Source organism: Betta splendens, chromosome 9, assembly GCF_900634795.4.
Source record: "Betta splendens chromosome 9, fBetSpl5.4, whole genome shotgun sequence".
Taxonomy (NCBI): Eukaryota; Metazoa; Chordata; class Actinopteri; order Anabantiformes; family Osphronemidae; genus Betta; species Betta splendens.
Genome location: NC_040889.2, coordinates 25,318,635 through 25,339,404, shown reverse-complemented (window position 1 = coordinate 25,339,404; position 20,770 = coordinate 25,318,635). Strand labels below are relative to the sequence as shown.

Here is a 20,770-nt window from a genome sequence, read left to right as displayed (position 1 = left end):
GAAATTTCTATTACATAACCAAAGAACATTAACACAGAACATTGGTTCTCTACAGTGGATGCTGGTAGATATTGATGGTTGATATTAATCTACTTGCTTAATCGAGCATATGCTCATCTGGAAAAACTAGCAAACACATTGAGAAAAGTGTTCTTTGGGACTTCTCCACCTTCCTGTGCTCCTTCTTTATGATGTTGCTATCGCCTGGGATTGCTACATCTATCATTACAGCCTTGTTCTCTTGTTTGTCTACCACTACTATGTTGAGTTGGTTGGCCATTACTAGTTTGTTAGATTATGGTGTTCCATGTGTGCCCTGCCTGCTAGCATCTTGCATCCTGCTGTTATGGGCTGGATTGTTTCAGGGGCATCTTTGCACAGCCTGTACCTGGGGTCCTGCCTGGTGTGTTAGATCCCAGTTTCTATTGATCTGGTAGGCCTGCTCCTGTGCTGCTAGGATTAGTGCCTCTGTGCTGTCTTTCAGTCCAGCTTTGTCCAGCCACTGGTAGGATTTGTCGATATCAGCCACTTCTTCTTTCTGATGGTGGTACAGTACATGCCGTGTAGGGGTTTGTCCTTCCATTAGGGCTGCTCCTCTTCCTTCCCCTCACTGTCATCTGTGATGGTCAGGTTCTCCAGCCAGTAGGCATGGATCATGTCAGCAACAAAAACTCTAATGCTGGACAACGGAGGACTAATCTAAACCGCACTGTATCCAAACAGGCTACACTACTTTAAGTACGCTCCGTTCACTATGGGCAACACAGACCTAAACATGGAGACGGCTGTCTAAGCCCCCACCCCCCTTGTTGTATATCAGCGCACTCTCCACCACGGCTTTCTTCATTTTCAAACGGCACTTATGGAGTTAATGCTACGACTCTGAGAGTGGATGTGAGGGTTTCTCAGAGAGCTGTGCCTGAGTGGCTACTTTTCGCTGATGCAACTCTATACTTTAGTCTTTTCCGGCTTTCTCTGGCTCAAATAATGCACAAGGGATACAGCATCTCTTCTTTCCAAACCATTTCCAGCAATAACAATTACAGTGCAGTCACCAAGGACTAAGAAGAGAAGACCCACTAAACCACAAACCATAAAACACCACTTTAACCTAGCTTTAGGTCTGTTTGAGCATAATTGAAGACAATGTCATAGAAATGACTTAGTGTTTGTGTATTTGTTAATATCTTCATCTTCAGTGTGTGTGTGTGTGTGTGTGTCCTTTAGGTACATTGTTAGTTAGTCTCGTAGTGTAGAGTTGGTGTGTGTCTGCTTCGCTCTGGCATACAGGCGCAGGCACACCACTTACACACAGGCAATTAGTGATGCAGACAGTTACGTCACCTCTTTGAAAAAACGGCAGCAGAGGAGTAAAAATTCATCCGAAGTATCGATATTTTTGTCAGGGTATCGATCAATATCGATACTAGTGTTGGTATCGATATCAATATTAGGATTGATCCGCCCACCCCTAATTTTTCTTTGTTCCCTGTGTTCACTGGTTCCACTTTTACTCACCCTGCACATGTTTTTATTCTTACTATGTTTCTATTTCCACATTCATTCTTTTTTTCTCTTGGTGATTAGTCTTGACTAATAATTTCTTCTTCTCATTATGGCTCTAATGTTATAAACTGAATATGATAATTTGTAGCCTTCTGGTTGTATTTATTTACACACTACAGATTAGTCATAGATTTGTGATTTCTGAAGCAGTGGTTTATGATTTAAACATCTACAGTCTAATGACAACACACCTGCTAATATGAGCATGTGGTTTACACCCGATTCTGTTATGTTGGACTAAACTGTCGTAGCTGAAAATGACTGTTTTAAATAAAAACAAAAGTACAAGAAACAATAATTTCCACACTGAACTGTTACTGTTTAATCGCAATTGATTACAGACAACAAGTGGCACATGTCATGTAAGTTACTTTATTAGTTAAATCACCTTTTTGTTTTCGTTCAATGGTTTCTTCCATAATTGGAAAAGCTATTAGCTTTTCCACATCATCAGATAAAGACTGTGATTATGGCTGAGGACACCAGCAAGAGGACGGCACTGGGACCAGTAGGTATGGCCCCATTACACAAGTCTCCCTCACAGCAGGAGATTGGACCTACACATAAGTTACTGTTCATGCAGGTCTTAGTGAGGAAACCTATGGGACATGACAGAAAAAAGGCCTTTAAAATAACCAATATTATAGTATTAATATAATATTTTTGGTACATACCGTTCAAAGAGACGGAGGAACAGCGGTCCACTCCAGCTGAACAAGTGATTATGTTTGTGCAGCTCTTAGGGTCAGTGTTCACACATTGGTAACATTTTAATCCATGAGCTGTACAGGAATTAAAAATGTCATGATTCCTAAACAAAATAATGTGATGGTCATGTTTAATTCAACATTTAACTTGTTCCTACCTGTGCACAGACTCATTACCAGGACGGTCAGGACTCCACGAAGCTGCATCTTAAACCCAGAGAAGCACAGACGTTAAGTAGAAATGTGAGACGACAAAGGCTTTGTCCTTCAGTTCATCCTCTTCTCAGGAAGTCTCCACCCAGATACATCATCATGAGTTCACCCAATCATTCTCAGCCTCACAGCTCACTCATGTTAAACTGTGCGTTGTGTGTGTGTGTGTAGCATCAGCCCATTACAGTATGATGCAGCAGTAAGTTTCACTTCTTAGGAATTAGTTCATACTGTATCTACAGTACACTAACATATGACTGGTCTCAACAGGTGGGAACTTTGTACAGATACTGTCTCAATCTTGTGGCCGTCTGGTGTTAGTGAAATACTGCAGACGGACTAAATCCTACATAGATGAAGAGAACATCAGTGATGGTTTGTGCTGCTGTGAATGAATATTTGCTAAATTTGAAAAGTAGAAGGAAATATCTGGTCTGTTAAGGAGTGTGTGTCCTTTATGTTGCGTCCTAGAAATACTTTATATTTTATAAAATCTTTCCGTCAGAGGATTTATGCTTTGTTGACCGTGACGACGTTGCTGCTTTTACCATTGAAGATCTGACCATCTCACTCAATAGCATCTATTGGATCCAGGTGAACAGACAGAACCATGCAGTAAATAGGAGGAGGGGTGGAATTTGACCGGAGAGGCAGAAATAAGATGTAATTTATTTTTATTTGCAATTCTTGGAATTTAATATATTACTGATAATAAGAAGATAAGATAAGATAAGAAAAAATAGTCAACAGTTCTGATTGTACAGTCTGACAGCAGCAGGTAGGAAGGATCTACAGTACGATATCTCTACTTCACAGCGAGGGTGGATCAGTCTGCTACTGAAGCTGCTTTCCAGAGCAGACAGTGAGTCCTGTAATAATGTTATTATTAATAAAGCTGGCCTCTGTGGGCCCCTCAAAGTTTGTGGGCCCTTAGAATCGTCCTCACACTGCACTTAATGGTGCCGCTGGTAGTGTGTATAAACCATAAAAGGTATTATTGCGCACACTGTTTCTTGATTGTTTCCTTCATAAAACCACCAGATTTCACCAAAGTCAGCAAGATGCAGATGTCACACAGATGCTTTGGCTAGTTACTAAACAACATTAACACAGAGCACTGCTAATTTAATGTTATTACTAAAAGGTCTGTGTGATAAAGTTGTAAACATAAAAGTCTCAAACATTTACTGTATTTCTTCATTTTACCTTTTTTTTATATAAAATGTAAACATGCACATCACATGCATTGAAACAACAACCTAACGGGTTGTGATTAGATAAAACCAGTTACAATGACAAGACATGTAACCTTTAGTCAGAACAAAAGTGAATGAGTGCATGAAGACATTAATTTGTTCACATTTTAGACCCGTCAAAGATTTACAGGTATGAAAAGAGAAAGTATAGAATAATTCAAATGGTTCCCAACTGGAAATGAGCCAAGTTGATCTTCAGCGTAATGCAAACATAAACTGTGGTCTTTTATTGTTTGTTTGTTTATAAGTGTATGAGGAGCAATGGTTGCTGGTATTGTCACAATCCGGGGTTTTGAGGTTCATTTCCTGTTTTATTTTGGTAGTATTTCCGGTTTCTGTTTGGTTTTGCTTGCTTTACCTTCAGTCACGTGATTCATCCAGCTGTTTTCAATCTAGTCATTAGTCCTGTATTTAAGCTCCAGCACTTACCGTAGTTCTCCTCCAGACCGTGAGTATTGCTACCCGTTCCCGCAGTTCCTTGTCCTCTTACCTGTTGCTGTCTTCCGAGTGCCTGTTATCGTTTCTGCTTTTGCCTGTACCGTAGCATCGCCTGTTCGCTATTACCTGTCCGCCTGCCTCCCGACGATCCACTTGCCTTTTGTACTGCTGACACTCTGCTCACCTGGTTTGACCGTTGCCTGAACTTTGACTGCGATTCAGTATTAAAACGCCTTTCACCTACCTGGTCGTCCCGAGTCCCCTTAGTGCATGTGGGTCCGTCCTCTCTGAGTTCATGACTGGTATAAGATAATGGTAATAATAATGGTTGTAGAGAAAAAGATGGAGAGAGGGAGATAAACAAGTTAAAAACAAAATAAGTTTTTTTATGGTTTAAGACCATACACTCTTAAAACCCAACAGATCGTACATAAAGAAAGCTTTTAACTGTAACCAATTAATAAATTAACAGCAACGGTGGAGAGGGAGAACCTTTTTTATAGAGGTAGAAACCTCTAGCAGAACTCGGCTCTACGTTGGCAAATATCTGCCTCTGCCACAACAACAAGCAGCAACAACACAGGCAGGACGGTTGCTCCAGCAACTGACCACTGGAGACACAGTTCTGAGACTGAAGATACTGCACCTGCCTGAGGACAGAGACAGAGAGGGAGAGTCACAGCTACAGTAAAAAGAACGAGGAACATGTTTGGTAGCAGGTTAATGGACAGTGTATGAAGACAGAGCCCCAGCAGTGTAAGTCTACTGCAGATGAAATGTGTTTCACAGTGACCTGAACTCTGGCTGCACTATAGTGAATTAACTGGAGGCTTCATTAGAGTTAATCAGATTATATACAGTACAGACTTATAGTAGTCAAACCCAGAGGGAACACATGATGTCATGATGTTTTTTATTGCAAATTGGGAAAAAAGTCTGCTGCAACTTTAGTATCCCTTTTAGATCGTAACATGACACATGTTATGATGCACAACATCCTTGTGAAGCATAGGAGCACCTTCAGAGCCAGATTCAGACTTCCAAAGTGCACTACTGAGCGCCTCAGGAAGTCCTTTCACACAGGTAGTACACAAGCTTTAGAAAGTACAGGAAATACATGATGTCGCTCACATTGACCTGTGTTACTGTTGGATAGCATTTCATTATAGAGAATAAGCACCACATTGAAGAAGAACAGTAAATCAATAGTGTAATAGTGCAATGTTTATTATTGAAAAGTTAATAATTCCCAGTTAAAAACTCAAAATAAAAGAAAATAACAGAACAGTTTCAGCTCTGTGTTCTTATTCGTATACACTGCATGTATGATGTTATAATGATATTTGTATTAATAACATATTATTGGTTTTCTAATACAAAGCACACATTTTGTTCTGCGTTTTGTGGACCTTTCAAAACAAATGTAAACAAATGTAACCGAAACTAGCAAATAAACTAGCAACTAGCTGGACAAGTGATTATGTTTGTGCAGCTGTGCAGTTTGTGGCACGTAGGTCGTTGTGCCGTAGTTCCTCTCGGTTCGGAACTGACGGAGCGAGCTCGTAACAGCATCAGATAAATAGTGTGATGATGGCACCAGCAAGAGGACGACACTGGGCCCAGTGGGTAAGGCATCGTTCACAGGTCCCCCTCACAACAAGGTCACTGGTCGCTCCCGGGGTTTCTCCTGGTGTGCGGTGCCTTTACCGCCGTCAGCCACAACGGAGGCGCTGCCTCCTCCATCGCTGGCCGCCTCCACTCACCGGCGTAGTCGTTCCCCGTGGGCCTCTGGAGGCGTCTTGTTCAGACGCCGGCTTCTCCCGACCTTTAGACGCTCTCCTTGGCCCTGAAGGTGCTGTTCCTGCTGGGCAAAGACTCGCGAAACTGGTGCACGACAGGACTTACTGGACATGAAAGCTGTAGAGTTGACCTGAGAATGTGATTGAACAATCTGGCAACAGGCAGTGATGCGACATGGGACTAAATACGCAGACCAGTTGCTGAACAGAAACAGCCCATGTCGAGTAAGTCTTGTCGCCACCAGTTTCGGATCGTGTTTTGACCTTGCCTGCTCCCGTTCTGTTCTCGCTTTTGGACTCTGCTCCCGATGCTGAACCTCGTTTGGAGACTGACTGCCTTTGCTTGATCCCTGTCTGTACCGTCCCCCATCTGAGTTAACCTGTGTAACCACTGCCTGTTGGATCACGAGCTGCATTAAATCTTCACAAAACAAGGACAAGGACACTGCAAGCAAAAGTAGAGTGGGAGCAGAGAGAAAACACATAAAAAATACATATATATATATTTGGATGAAATCTGCATTTAGATTACAAACTACAGTACAGGCTAGGACTTCTTTATTGTGTCCTTCATTAAACCACAAGGTGTCACCAAAGTCAGCAAAATGCAGACATCACACTGATGCTTTGACTAAAAAACATTATTATAACATACTTATCATTTAACGTTTTTACTAAAAGGTCTGTGTGATACAGTTGTAAGCATACTGTAAAAGGATTTGATGTCTTTTATAATTTTAAGTGGCAACAATTCTGAGTTGATCAAGCAGAGCTTGTAATATTACTGTTTGCATTAACAAATCTGCTGTGAGATCACTCTGTATACATGCAGAAATGCTGGGTTTTCCCTTTTTATGCAAAGAATAACACAAAGAGGGTGATGATAGCTGATGATACCAGTAGGAGGACAACACTAGGGCCAGTAACTATTGTTACACAAGTCTCCATCACAGCAGCTGAAGCAGCTCAACATCTTCACCTTCTGTGTGTGTGTCCTTTATGTACAGTATGTTGTTAGTTAGTCTCTTAGTGTAGAGTTAGTGTTTGTTTAATAACTATTTTCTAATAACTAATGTTTCATGTTCCTACTGTACATGTTACCACTATATGTATTACTCCTTTAGTACTGTGCCTTTGTTCCATGTTTAGTCACTCCACTTTTACTAAACCTGCACTTGCTTTTATTCTTATCAGGTTCCTTCTCCTGCATTTATTCTTCTTCACTCTGACCCACCATGGCATTCTGGTGTGTTCTAGTTTGTGTCTTGTGCTGTTGAAATTAAATTCTCTTGTCCGGGGTTTGATTCCTGGGATGGACTAATTGCCTTTCTGTGGGGATTTTGCATGTTCTCCCCGTGTTCGCGTGGGTTCTCTCTGGGTCGTTGTGTGAACAGAGTTCATTACATATCATTGTTACAATAATATTTGCATTTAATAACATATTATTGGTTATAACAGTAATTTTGATTTAGTGAGTTTATTAGTCAGATCAGCATTTAATTTTTAGTTTTTTTTCAATTTTGTTTCTTCCAGAATTGAACAAATGTGAAAAACAGCTTTTCCAAATCATCAGGGAAAGAGGGCGATGATGGCTGACGGCACCAGCAAAAGGACGACACTGGGACCAGTAGGTATGGCCCCATTACACAAGTCTCCCTCACAGCATGAGGCTGGAGATACACATGGGTTACTGATCATACAGTGCTTATAGAGGTGACCTGTGGGATATGATAGAAAATCTTATTTAGTACAGTACAGTAGATTCAAGATTCACCTTAGACTCAGTTTGTTAAAATGCTCTTAAAATAACCTATATTACAGTATTTAATGAATTATTAATTATGGCGTATACTAAGGCAGAACCGAAATATAAAGTGTGCGCCACTGATCTTGCAGGTGTCATTGGCATGACATGGCAGAAAAATATCTATAAAAAAAATACATTTTTAAAAATTTATATAATACTGAAAGATACATACCATCCACAAAGATGGAGGCACAGCTGTCAAAGCTTTCTGGACAAGTCACTATGTCTGTGCAGTTCTTAGGGTCAGTGGTTACACATGTGTAACATTTTAATCCATGAGCTGTACAGGAATAAAAATGTTTTCACACACATTTATGAGTAAAACAAAATGTATGTGATGGTCATGTTTATTTTAAACTTTAACTGATTCCTACCTGTGCACAGACTTATTAGCAGGACGGTCAGGACTCCACGAAGCTGCATCTTAAACCCAGAGAAAAACAGACGTTATGTTGAAATGTGAGACGTGAAATGAAAGTGAGATGAACTACTGCAAAGACCTTTTCTTTTAGTCCAACCTCTCAAAGTAAAGTTCCTCCTCCACATCATAATGAATTCACCCAATCATTCTCAGCCTCACATCTCATGTTAAATTGTGTGTTCAAACATTAGATCTTAATGATGCAGAATAAAGTTTACTTCTCAGGAATCAGTTCATATCTACACTAACATCTAACTGGTCTCAGAACAGTGGGAAACTTTGTACCAACAACAGATACTGTCCCCATCTTGTGGCCGTCTGGTGTTAGTGAGTAGAAATGCTGCAGACCTACTGATTCCTACATAGATGAAAGAACATCAGTGATGGTTTTTGCTGCTGTGAATGAATATTTGCTGTATTTAAAGCAAAGTAGCAGGAAAAGTTTGGTTAAAATCTACATTTATAGTCAAACCTACTGAGGTCTGTGAAGGAGTCTAGAAAATAGAAAGTAAAATACAAATTCTGCCCACATAGAGGTCTACTGTACAGGTATCTCATGACAGACGAAGATAAGAAAGAGAAAATAGAAACAATGACAAGGACTTGATTGTGTTAAAGTTTTACTTTATGTGTGTGGCACTGGTTTATATTTTAAACTTTAAACCTTCAAAGTATGAACGATTTCATTAGAGAAGGTGAAGACTGTCTCAGTTTATTCCAAACTACAACAACAGCAACAACAACAATTTAGCAGAATTAGAACAACATGAGGTCACAGTTCCACTTAACTGCAGCCCCCTCTTAAACCTGAAAATTCCGTGAAAGACTAATTTTTTAAAAAGTTATAATGAAAAAAAAGTTCACAAATATCATTTAAGATATTTCTCTTTTATTTTATAAACCAACAGTTTCTGAGTCTCCTCCTCTCTTTCAGTTCCTGAAGCAGTGGTCAGCCACAATGATTTATTTTTGTAAAAACCTCTGTGGTCTGTGAAAGTATGAAACAGGTTTACAGGTAGAAGGCTACAGTAAATACAGAGCAAAATTTGTTCTAGAATTAGTTAGACAAGCTACACATGTATATGTGTAAGTAACCATTTAACCATGTAACTACATCACACCTGCTAATAAAAAGCTGAAAAAAAGCCTGCTGCAACAAGTTATTTTGTTAAATTGCCTTTTAATATCCTTGAGATCTTAACATGACAAACAATAGAGAAGGAAAAGTATAACAGATAAACAGAAAGCAGCAAGTGGCCCAGACTGAACTCTCCTAAAGGTTTAATGTACTGTTTGAATAAAGAAACCTGCAAAGACGGTCATTTGTGTAAAGAGTGTGGTTTATAACATACGGTACATTAAGTTTGGTCAAACAATTAGAAAGAACTCAGAATGAATCAGTTGCTACAACAAAGACTATTTCACCTTTAATCTATGCAGATGTTGTGTGACAATGTCATAAAAGCCATTTGACAACATTCAAATTGTTATTTCACATGGAGCCCAACCCAGCTGGCTATAGGCGACCCTGGTACACCCTGGACAGGTCGCCAGTCCATCACAGGCAACACACAGACAGACAACCATTCACACACACACACTCACACCTAGGGCAATTTAGAGTGACCAATTAACCTAATGCATGTCTTTGGACCGTGGGAGGAAGTCGGAGAACCCGGAGAGAACCCGCGCGAACACGGGGAGAACATGTAAACTCTACACAGAAAGGCAACCGGTCGGCCCTGGGAATCGTACCCATATGACCCCATGAGCATATGTACACTGTAGGAGGCCTGGTAGCAGGTGCAGGTGCTTGGAAAGCACAAGGTCTTACTGTAGGTTCTACAGTAACTCTGCTAATGGCACTAGGTGTGTCACTGATCATCAGTCTGTTTGTTAGCTTAATTTCTAGATTATTATTTCACTAATAAAACGTCAGTCTTTACACATTTCACACAATAAAATTCAGGTCTGAAAATAGAAAGATACTACATGGTTTCCTTTTTGGAGCCTCACACAAAGAGGGTGATGATGGCTGACGATACCAGTAGGAGGACAACACTGGGTCCAGTAACTACTGTTACACTGTCCTTACGTACAGTATGTTGTAAGTTAGTCTCCTAGTGTAGAGTTTGTGTTTGTACAATAACTATTTTCTAGTAACACTGAAGACAGACAACAAATCAATATTGTAATAGTATGAGGTTTATTATTGAAAAGCTGACCATTTTATTGACCATTCAGGTTTTGTATGTCATTGTATGACATGAAAGAAAAATGTAACCAAAACTATCAAAATAAGAGCAAAAAGTCACAACAGAAAATGAACAAAATTCATTACATTGATTCATTATATATCATTGTTATAATAACATTTGTATTTAATAACATATTATTGATTTTTGCTGTTTGTGTATGTAAACAAATTTAACCACCAAACTATCAAACTACTGTATGAAGTTAATCATGCCTCATTAAAGCAAAGACTATATCAAGTCGTTTCATAATTTGGACTTAACAGGTAATTATAACAGTAATTTTATTTAGGGAATTTATTAGTCAAATCAGCATTTTGTTTTTGTTCAATTTTGTTTCCTGGCAAAATGAGATTTTGTTTTCCTCCAAAAATGAACAAATGTGGTAACAGGCTTTTCCAAGTCATCAGAGAAAGAGAGTGATGATGGCTGACGGCACCAGCAAGAGGACGGCACTGGGACCAGTAGGTATGGCCCCATTACACAAGTCTCCCTTACAGCACGAGATTGGAGGTACACATGGGTTACTCATTATGCAGTTCTTAAGGAGGTGACCTGTGGGACATGATAAAAAATCATATTTAGTACAGTACAGTAAAGATTCACTTTTGAATCAGTTTGTTAAAATGTTCAATATTACAATATTTAATACATTATTAATTATGGCACATGCAAAGGCAGAACCAAAATATACAGTATGCACCATTGATCATGCATGTGTGAGGAGACCTGTGGGACATGAAAATATCTATAAAATAATCCATATTTCAGAATTTATAATTCTGAATGATACATACCATCCACAAACATGGAGAAACAGCGGTCAAATCCATTTGGACAAGTGACTATATTTGTGCAACTCAGGTCGGCATTTTCACATGTGTAACATTTTAATCCATGAGCTGTACAGGAATTAAAAATATTGTCACACACATTTATGAATAAAACAAAATGAATGTGATGGTTATGTTTATTTCAACATTGAACTGATTCCTACCTGTGCACAGACTCATAAACAGGATGATCAGGACTCCACGAAGCTGCATCTTAAACCCAGAGAAACACAGACGTTATGTTGAAATGTGAGACGTGAAATGAAAGTGAGATGAACTACTGCAAAGCCCTTTTCTTTTAGTCCAATCTCTCAAAGTAAAGTTCCTCCACCACATAGAAACATCCTCATGAATTCACCCAATCAATCTCAGTCTCACAGCTCCATCTTGTGGCCGTCTGGTGTTAGTGAGTAGAAATGCTGCAGACGGACTGATTCCTACGTAGATTAAATAGAATGATGTGAACAAATATTTGCTGTCCCAATTAACATTAATGCATTTTTAACTGTTTTGTTATTCTCCAACATCTTTAACAGGCGCTGTCTTTAACAAGAGTTGTAATATTTTCATATTCCAGGTAAGGTAACTTTCAGCTTCATCCTCTCAGGCATCGCCACAGTAGATGATTCACATGATAAATTTGGCAAGTTTCTACGCATCTATGTTGGATGCCCTTCCTGAAGCAACCCCTCTGTGAGAGGATTGAACCCACAATCTGCTATATATTATATATATTATAATATTCCAAGTATTGCTTAAAAAACATGTTTCTGACATGAGGCCATTAGAATTTTTATTTATTTATTTTAATAATTTTAATAAATTACAGTTTTAGTATTACTAACCCACTCCTCCACAAGTGGGCTACTTTAAAACCAATGGTGTAGCTGCCATCCATATGGTCCATAGTATCTACAATTTCTTTGGTCTGGTTGTAGAAGAGGATCACTTCTGTTCTTTTCTTTGGCCTCCTTTTATCCAACACCTTGTTCTGGTGCATTGTGCTAAGCAGCAGAACAGCCTTTCCCTTTTTTCATTTTGGAAGTCTTCATGGCCGGAGGAATGCGTGGTTCGTTCTGTGGCATTTTCTACCGCTTATTCCCATGTGGGGCCATGGGTGGTGCTGGAGCCTATCCTAGCTGTCTTTGGGTGAGAGGCGGGGTGCACCCTGGACAGGCCACCAGTCCATCACAGGCAACACAGTGACAGACAGCCATTTACACACACACTCTCAGGCAATTCAGAGTGATCAATGAACCTAATAAACTAATGCATGGTTTTGGACCGTGGGAGGAAGCTGGAGAACCCGTAAAGAACCCACAAGAACATGAGAAGAACATGCAAACTCCACACAGAAATGCACCCGATCCGCCCTGGGAATCGAACCCTCGCTGTGAGGCGACAGTGCTACCCACTGCACCACCGTGCCGCTCGAGTAGTGATACAAAAACAAAAAAAAATATAAAAATGCAAATGGCCTCATGTCACAAACATGTTTTATGAGGTCTGTGTCTGTGTGAGTACGTATGCGTGGTGTTGGGGGTCTTGTTTTCCACCCAGGGTACGTGGATCCTCTGCCTGGGTGGTCTCTTTTCTGCTGACCCCCACCAATTGCTGGCCTTGTGCCTGGTGTGGTGCCAGGGGAGGTCGGGTCGTTGGGGTAGGCCCCGCTCCGCTCGTGTAGGGGTGGTGGACTGCCCTCCTGGAACTGAAGGTGTGTGGGCTCCGTGGCTGCTAGGATTCTTTCCTCTGCTCGTTGGATGGGCGTGGTGGCCGAGCTCCTCACATGACCCTGGGTTTCACAAGTGGCATTGTTCATGCACCAACGTCTACCTTGTAGTGGACCATTCAACACCTTTAAACACTTTTGACGTGTGCATCTTCTAAGGGTTTAAGAAGGTAAATACTGTTTCAATCTATTTCAAACTAGAAATTAGTATCTTAAACATATTCCACTTTACAGCTGGTTCACTACTTGAGCATGAAAAAAGTGTAGCATGTAAAACAGTCTTCACACTTGTAGCCATGTACTAGATGTCACCATTTTCTCTGTGGTCTGTTTGGTTAAGATTTCCTGTAGAGGAAATTCTGCATACTGTGCACATGCAGGAATGAATGTGTTCTCACGATTAACACCCTTAAAAATAGGTAGGTGCAAAAATGAATCATTGTGGCTGACCACTGCCTCAGGAACTAAAAGAGAGGAGGAGACTCAAAGAAACTGTTGTTTGTAAAAGAAAAAGGCAATACCTTAAATGATATTAGTTAACTACTGTATGTTTTCATTATGACTTTTAAAAAAAATGGATTGTAAATGTATACTGTATGCATCATACCTGCAAAGATGTTGGGTTTGTTGTTATTTGTTGTTTGTTGGGAGGTTTAATTTTGTAAAGCTAATAATTCCCAAGAAACACTAACAGCACAAACGGTTTCTGTCTTGTGTTCTTCATTAAACCACCAGATGTCACTGAAGTCAGCAAGATGCAGACGTTAAGATGAGATAAGATAATAAAGTTAAAGTTAAATAAATTCAAGATTCAAGATTCAAAGATTTAGATTTTAGATTTAGAAAAACTTTATTAATCCCAATGAGAAATTATTTTGCACACATTGATCGCTGTCAAAGATGGAGGTGCAGTACACACAATATTTGTAAAAAGAGAGAGAGTGAGAGAGAGATATACTCTAAACAAGTTTTACACAAAATTAAACTACAGTAGTACAGTAGGTATGGCACCATTACACAAGTCTCTCTCACAAGACTGGACCTACACATAAGTTACTGATCATGCAGGTCTTAGAGAGGACACCTGTGGGACATGACGAAAAAAAAAAAATATGTAAATATAGAATTTATATATTTTGTATTTATGCAGTATTTATATAATATTTGTGGTAAATACCCAACACAGAGGCAGAGGCACAGCGGTCAAATTTGGCTGGACATGTTTCTATGTTTGTGCAGCTCTTAGGGTCACGTAAGATCTTAATCCATGAGCTGTACAGCAACTAAAAATGTTATGACTTCCAAACAAAATAAATGTGATAGTTATGTTTATTTCAACATTGAATTGATACCTACCTGTGCACAGACTCATTAACAGGACGGTCAGGACTCCACGAAGCTGCATCTTAAACCCAAAGAAATACAGTTGTTATTCAGAAATGTGAGACGACAAAGTCTTTCTCTGCAGTTCATCCTTTTCTCAGGAAGTCTCCACCCAGATACTGTACATCATCATGAATTCATCCAATCATTCCCAGCCTCACAGCTCACTCAGGTTAAATTATGGTGTGTTCACTCATCAGCCCCTAAAGTTGCAGCAGTAAGCTTCACTTCTAGGAATCAGCTCATATCTACACTAACATCTGACTGGTCTCAACAGATGGAAACTTTATACCAACAACACACAGGGCTTCCATTTTTTGAGCGCCTGGTGTTAGTGAGTAGAAATGCTGCAGACGACTGATAGACATAGATGAAGAGAACGATATAAAATAATATTTACTGTATTTTAAAAGTAGCAGGAAACATTTAGTTAAATATACTGTACATTTACAGTACAAACCTACCCATGACCTGTGACATACCAGTAAATAAAGTCAGCTCACCACCACAGCATGTTCACTGTAAAAGATTAACATCATGCCACAAGGTCCTCTTTATATTTTTTTAATTTGAACCTTTTAACCCTCACATCAGTCATGGACTCCATCTGCTTTCTAGGCACCACCTCACGTAGAATCTGTCCATCAGCTCCCTCATCAAACCAGCCCAGCAGAGGATGTTCTTCCTGTGGTAACTGAGGAAGCTCAAGCTGCCAGACAAGATGCGGGTTCAGTTCTACACAGCCCTTATTGAATCCATCTGTGGCCACTGCCAGGGACGGACACAGATACTGTCTCCATCTTGTGTCTGGTGTTAGTGAGTAGAAATGCTGCAGGCCGACTGATTCTTACATAGATGAAAGAACATCAGTGAAGGTTTGTGCTGCTGTGAATGAATACTGTACTTGTTGTTTATATTTGAAAAGTAGCAGAAAACATTTGGTTAAAATTATACATTTACAGTCACATTTACTGAGGTCTTTGAAGGAGTGTGTGTCCTTTTTCCACATGTCCCTACAGTCTAGGACTTCTACTGTCCGTGTGTATCATATGTTACGATGTACCGTATTTTTCGACGTATAAGACGCACTTTTTTCCCCCAAAACTGCAGGGGAAAAGTTGGTGCGTCTTATACGGTGAATGCAGAGATCCGTGGGGCGGAGCGCGGTCAGCGCCATAGGAAAAGCCGCGGCTTCGATCTAGCTCCGGAGCCGTCGGCCATCTTAGTACACCCGGCGGTGCGCGCTGATGTCATCACGCCCTCTGCTCGTCGATCCTACTGTACCATACCATTTTTTTTGTTATATTTGGTTCAGAATCTTTTTTTCTAGATTTTCCTCCTTTGAAATTGGGTGCGTCTAATATGCCGGTGCGTCTTATATGGCGAAAAATATGGTAGGTGAGGATGTTGCTACGGAGGATGGAGGTGAAGAGCCCTTGTTCTTTGGGAAGATGCTGTGGAAACCTTGCTTACCGCTGTGCTGCTTAGTCCCCAGCGCTGGTGTCCCGGTCACTAATACCGTATGCTGGACACCATATACAGTAGTACTGTATGTTCTAAATATGCTACAGATGTTACAACACTAAAACATAATGTGTCACATTCTTTGAGATGCAAAGGATAAAATGAATTGTAAAATACAGATCTGGTTATGTACGTAAAATTGTTTTGATTATCAAAATATAACATAGCACAAACAGAAAACAACAACAAGCAGCAAATGAACACAGGCAGGATGGTGGACCAGTAACTAAACATTGATGACACACTGGTGATGTGTCATGAGAGAAAGATGCAGCTCTGAGAGCCGATGCTTGCCTCAGTGCTCAGCCTAAACTCTGCCCAAGACAGAATGCTTTTTAACAGAATAAATGTACAAGGCCTCTCATAAAAGACCTGCACATAACTATTAATTTTGTAATTTTTGTAATTGTAAAATAAAGGCCAACAAAAGTGCCAGTTCTCTGAAAGAAACCGAACTTCCCATCACAGTGAGACAGTGAGACATTACAGTCGTCATTGTCAGGAACAGGGTTCATTGGTCATTGTGAAGCCACAAACTATTTGTAGCATGAGGCCTCAAACACAGAACGGTGTTGACAAGAGGAAATAGAAAAACAGCAAGTTGTAAAATGAGTTAAAAAGCTGGACTGCAGGCCTTTTCTAGGTCAAATAATTCCCATTAGTTACTTAAGGACACATTTTCATAACGTCAATGCATGTCAGCACTAATGTTAGGAGTTATGACATCACAGTGAAACAAAAGTCATTTAGTGATGTTCTTATAAAACAGATGAAACAGCTTGCAGTCAGAAGGGCTGTGCCTTGCTAATACCTACAGTGGAGAAATAGAGCTTCGCCTTAATTTCAAGTAAGCACTCTTCTAAAAACAACTGTTGCTGCTGATTGCATGAATCTATTTGTAGATATTACATCATTACTCACCATTACATAATAAATCTATAAATGTACTGTACTGTGCTGGAAGACTAGTTTCTTCCAGCACGCGTAATAAGGTCAAGCTTTGAAACAGCCACGAGACACCTGTTTTTTAAAGTTTGTCTTTTCTACATTGCACCTGTTTTTTTACCTGATAATTTAATACCTGCGATTTATGGACAGTCTACATGTCTTGCACCTGTTTATGTACAAATGTCTGTACCCAGGGCCAGTACATGAATGGATTCATATGGTCTGTGCGGCATTTCATAGACTATTTCACCCCTATTTTATGCAGCTGTTCATCACTACATACAGTGCATCAAGACATAAAAACATTTGCCAAATTACAAGAACCTGCAAATTAATATTTTACATAGAAAACATCAGTGTTTCTATATTTCACATGAGAACTACCTACAACAAAATAAACTGAATATGAGTCGAACACGTTAAACAAAAACATCATGAGCTTATAAATATAGCAACAGAAGGTTTAACGTGTAACAACAGACGCCAATCCAGGAAAGAGCCACAAACCACTGACCTGCGTTACTGTTGAATAGCAAGTCATTATAGACAAAGAGCGACACATTGAAGAAAGACAGCAAACCAATATTATAATAGTGCAAAGTTTATTATTGAAGTTAATAATTCCAAGCAAAGAAGTCAAAATGCTGCGTCTTTATTTGTATATACTGCACATATGTTATAGTGATCTTTATATTAATAACATATAATTGGTTTTCTAATACAAAGCACACATTTTGTTTTGCATTTTGTTTGCTGTTTGAAATTATGTATGTAAACTAATTTTACTAAAACTCTCAAAGTATGAAGTAAATAAGAACGTTATTAGTCAAATCAGCTTTGTCTAATTTAGTTTCTTCCAGAATTGCACAAATGCTTTAAATAGCTTTTCAAGAGCATCAGATAAATAGCGTAATGATGGCTGAGGACACCAGCAAGAGGACGGCACTGGGACCAGTAGGTATGGCCCCATTACACAAGTCTGCCTCACAGCAAGAGATTGGAGATACACATTCTGCATTCTTCATGCAGGTCTTAGTGACAAGACCTGCAGAACCCGACAGAAAAAATGTCAAAACAATCAAAACATTATAATATTTATATAGTATGTATTTATACAGTACTTATATAATATTTTAGGAATATACCTGTCTCAGAGGTGGAGGAACAGCGGTCCAATCCGACTGCACAAGTCTCTGTCTCTGTGCAGTTCTTAGGGCTGGCCTTTTCACATTTGTAGCATTTTAATCCATGAGCTGTACAGTAATTAAAAATGTTGTCACAACTCCTTAACAAAATAATGTGATGGTCATGTTTATTTCAACATTTAACTGATTCCTACCTGTGCACAGACTCATTACCAGGACGGTCAGGACTCCACGAAGCAGCATCGTCAACCCAGAGAAGCACAGACGTTATGTAGAAATGTGATCAGACAAAGTCTTGGTCCTTCAGTTTATCCTCTTCTCAGGAGGTCTCCACCCAGATACATCATCATGAATTCACCCAATCATTCTCAGCCTCACAGCTCACTCATATTAAACTGTGTGTTCAAACATCAGCAACAGTATGTCTCACTTCTAGAAATCAGTTCATATCTACACTAACAGTTTGAAACTTTGTACTGTAGCAACAACAGATACTGTCTCCATTTTGTAATAGTCTGATGTTAGTGAGTAGAAATGCTGCAGACGGACTGATTCCTAAATAAATAAGGAGAACATCAGTGAAGGTTTGTGCTGCTGTGAATGAATATTTGCTGCATTTAAAAAGTAGCAGGAAACATTTGGTTGAAATATACATTTACAGTCAAAGCTACTGAGGTCTGTGAAGGAGTGTGTCCTTTATCCACTTGTACCTAAAGTCTAGAAAATAGAAAAGAAAATACAAATAGTGTCTAGCTAGAAATCTACTGTATCTCAGATCAAAATAACCAAAAACCAGAGGATGAGGAAAAATAGAAACAATGATGAGGAATTGATTGTTTGTGTAAAGAATTATGTTTCACACATTTCACACCCATCAAAGATTTAATGGTTTGTTTAGAGAAGATAAAGATAATTTTAATCAAATGGAAATGAGTCAGAGTAATTAAGACAATGCTCTTTTCTTTTGTACTGTTTCACTAATTCAGCATGTAAAGAATGTAGCATGTGAAACGGTGTTCACTCTTCTACACATTAATGTCGTAACGTTTTGCTCTGCGGTCTGTTTGTAGGTGATTTCCTGCATGCGTCTGCAGCAATGACGGTGTTTTTACGACCAACACTCCTAAAAGTAGAGTGTAGGTAGAAGTGGTTGGAGGTAGAGGTCCAGAGACGCTGACCTGCTCTAGGACCAGGTCTCTATTCAAAGGGATCATCTCTATTTTTTTTATTATAACAGATAATTTAGCAAATTAAACAACGCCAGGTCACAGTTCCACTTGCACTCCACGCACGCACGCACGCACGCTGTCACGAACACACGGCTGAGGACCCAAATGCACAGCACACACGAGGACTTGGTGAATTAAGCAGTGTTTTCTTGTACAGCGTCGTCAGGCAGTCCGGGTCATACACAGCGTATCTCAGTTTAAGGTACAATGAGGAACAGGCAAGATCGGGTCCAAGAGACAGGCAGAGGTCGGTTCACGGATGGGCTCGGCAAAGGTACAGACAAGGGCGAGGCAAAACTCACGGGTCAGACGGTCAGACAAATACCACAATTCAGGGTGAAGGTACAGATGAGGGTCAGGCAGGAATCGGCGGTCGATGACAGGCAAGATCAGCAAAACGCGGTAACAATTCAAGAACGCTGCATAGTGGTGCTAGGACTCAACAATCTGGCGAGGTGCTGAAGTGAGAGGTGAAGGCTAAATACTGGTGTTGATTTACTAAATGCAGACAGGTGTGGATAATGACCGGTGGAAACGGGGACAGCTGTGACATCTGGTGAACAGGAAGTAAAGCAAGAACAGAAACAGAACCCGGGGTGCTACCAAAATAAAACAGGAAATGAAAACTGGAACCATAACATGACATGAATGACAAACTGAGTCCTTACAAAATAAAAGCAGAACGGAACCGGATCGTGACACACGCACGCACGCACACAATGTACTGTAGTTTCCTAGCTCATTAACACATTTTTTACAGACCACAGAGGCTTCTACAAAAATAAATCCGTGCGGTTAAGAAGGAAACTGTTGATTTGTAAATTTCCGGTTTAAATATCTGCGCAAAAACCCTGCTACTAAAAAGCAAGTGGTTTACTTCCACACCCCAACAGTTACTTGTTACTTTACGTCAAATTAAATTTTGAATGAAGCTGCCTTCATGTAAACAAGTACATACAATAAAATCATGTTCACACTGATCTGTAGTAATGTTGATTAACAAAACTTTACTGACACCACACTGAAAACAGACAATGATCAACTTTAAGCAAATCAGTAGTTAAAAGCATAATGTAACATTTATGTTAAAGTTGATCAACGTCAGAATGTGTTTTCAATGATGTTTTTTTTCATATTGTCGCCACAGAACAATAAAGGCCATATTTACTTATTTATTTTCTAATACAGAGCAAATAAAACAAAACATTTCAGGCAGCATGGTGGTGCAGAGGGGTAGCACTTTCACTTTCTGTGTGGAGTTTGCATGTTCTTCCCGTGTTAAGGGTTGTCTGTCTGTGTGTTGCCTGTGATGATATTAGTCAAATCAGCTTTGTTTTAGTTTAGTTTCTTCCAGAATTGCACAAATGCTTTAAATAGCTTTTCAAGAGCATCAGATAGAGAGCGCAATGATGGCTGAGGACACCAGCAAGAGGACGGCACTGGGACCAGTAGGTATGGCCCCATTACACAAGTCTGCCTCACAGCAAGAGATTGGACCTACACATAGGTTACTGGTC

The 20,770-nt window shown here is 39.7% G+C and overlaps 1 protein-coding gene and 3 long non-coding RNA genes across 5 annotated transcripts; 2 read left to right on the top strand and 2 right to left on the bottom strand.

Annotated features, from left to right (window-relative positions):
- Positions 1 to 1,922: 1,922 nt before the first annotated feature.
- On the bottom strand, positions 1,923 to 4,453 carry LOC114862747 (lymphocyte antigen 6G-like). Of its 2 annotated transcripts, none has more exons than XM_029163385.3 (4): positions 4,425 to 4,453; positions 2,432 to 2,480; positions 2,241 to 2,348; positions 1,923 to 2,165 (listed from the first exon to the last, which is right to left on the bottom strand). In XM_029163385.3, exons 2-4 carry the CDS (start codon positions 2,478 to 2,480, stop codon positions 2,017 to 2,019), a joined length of 306 nt encoding a protein of 101 aa, XP_029019218.1. In that variant the 5' UTR covers positions 4,425 to 4,453; the 3' UTR covers positions 1,923 to 2,016. The 2 variants fall into 2 exon arrangements, with proteins under 2 accessions (XP_029019218.1, XP_029019219.1); XM_029163386.3 differs by lacking the exon at positions 4,425 to 4,453 and adding an exon at positions 4,307 to 4,392.
- On the top strand, positions 2,440 to 2,923 carry LOC129604579 (uncharacterized). The gene is made up of 2 exons (XR_008695596.1): positions 2,440 to 2,516; positions 2,757 to 2,923. It is a non-coding gene; the product is annotated as an uncharacterized LOC129604579 (long non-coding RNA).
- On the top strand, positions 4,017 to 15,488 carry LOC114862749 (uncharacterized). Its single transcript, XR_003787056.2, has 3 exons — positions 4,017 to 4,190; positions 7,513 to 7,610; positions 15,026 to 15,488. It is a non-coding gene; the product is annotated as an uncharacterized LOC114862749 (long non-coding RNA).
- Positions 9,860 to 11,605, bottom strand: LOC114862748 (uncharacterized). The gene is made up of 3 exons (XR_008695595.1): positions 11,460 to 11,605; positions 11,260 to 11,364; positions 9,860 to 11,017 (listed from the first exon to the last, which is right to left on the bottom strand). It is a non-coding gene; the product is annotated as an uncharacterized LOC114862748 (long non-coding RNA).
- Positions 15,489 to 20,770: the final 5,282 nt, after the last annotated feature.

Excerpts from the sequence above, each read along its gene's own strand:
- LOC114862747 (XM_029163385.3), bottom strand. The coding sequence starts at position 2,480 with ATGCAGCTTCGTGGAGTCCTGACCGTCCTGGTAATGAGTCTGTGCACA. Across the intron at positions 2,349-2,431 it reads GGTAATGAGTCTGTGCACAG|CTCATGGATTAAAATGTTAC; the intron begins GTAGGAACAAGT and ends ATTCCTGTACAG. Across the intron at positions 2,166-2,240 it reads TTCCTCCGTCTCTTTGAACG|GTTTCCTCACTAAGACCTGC; the intron begins GTATGTACCAAA and ends CATGTCCCATAG.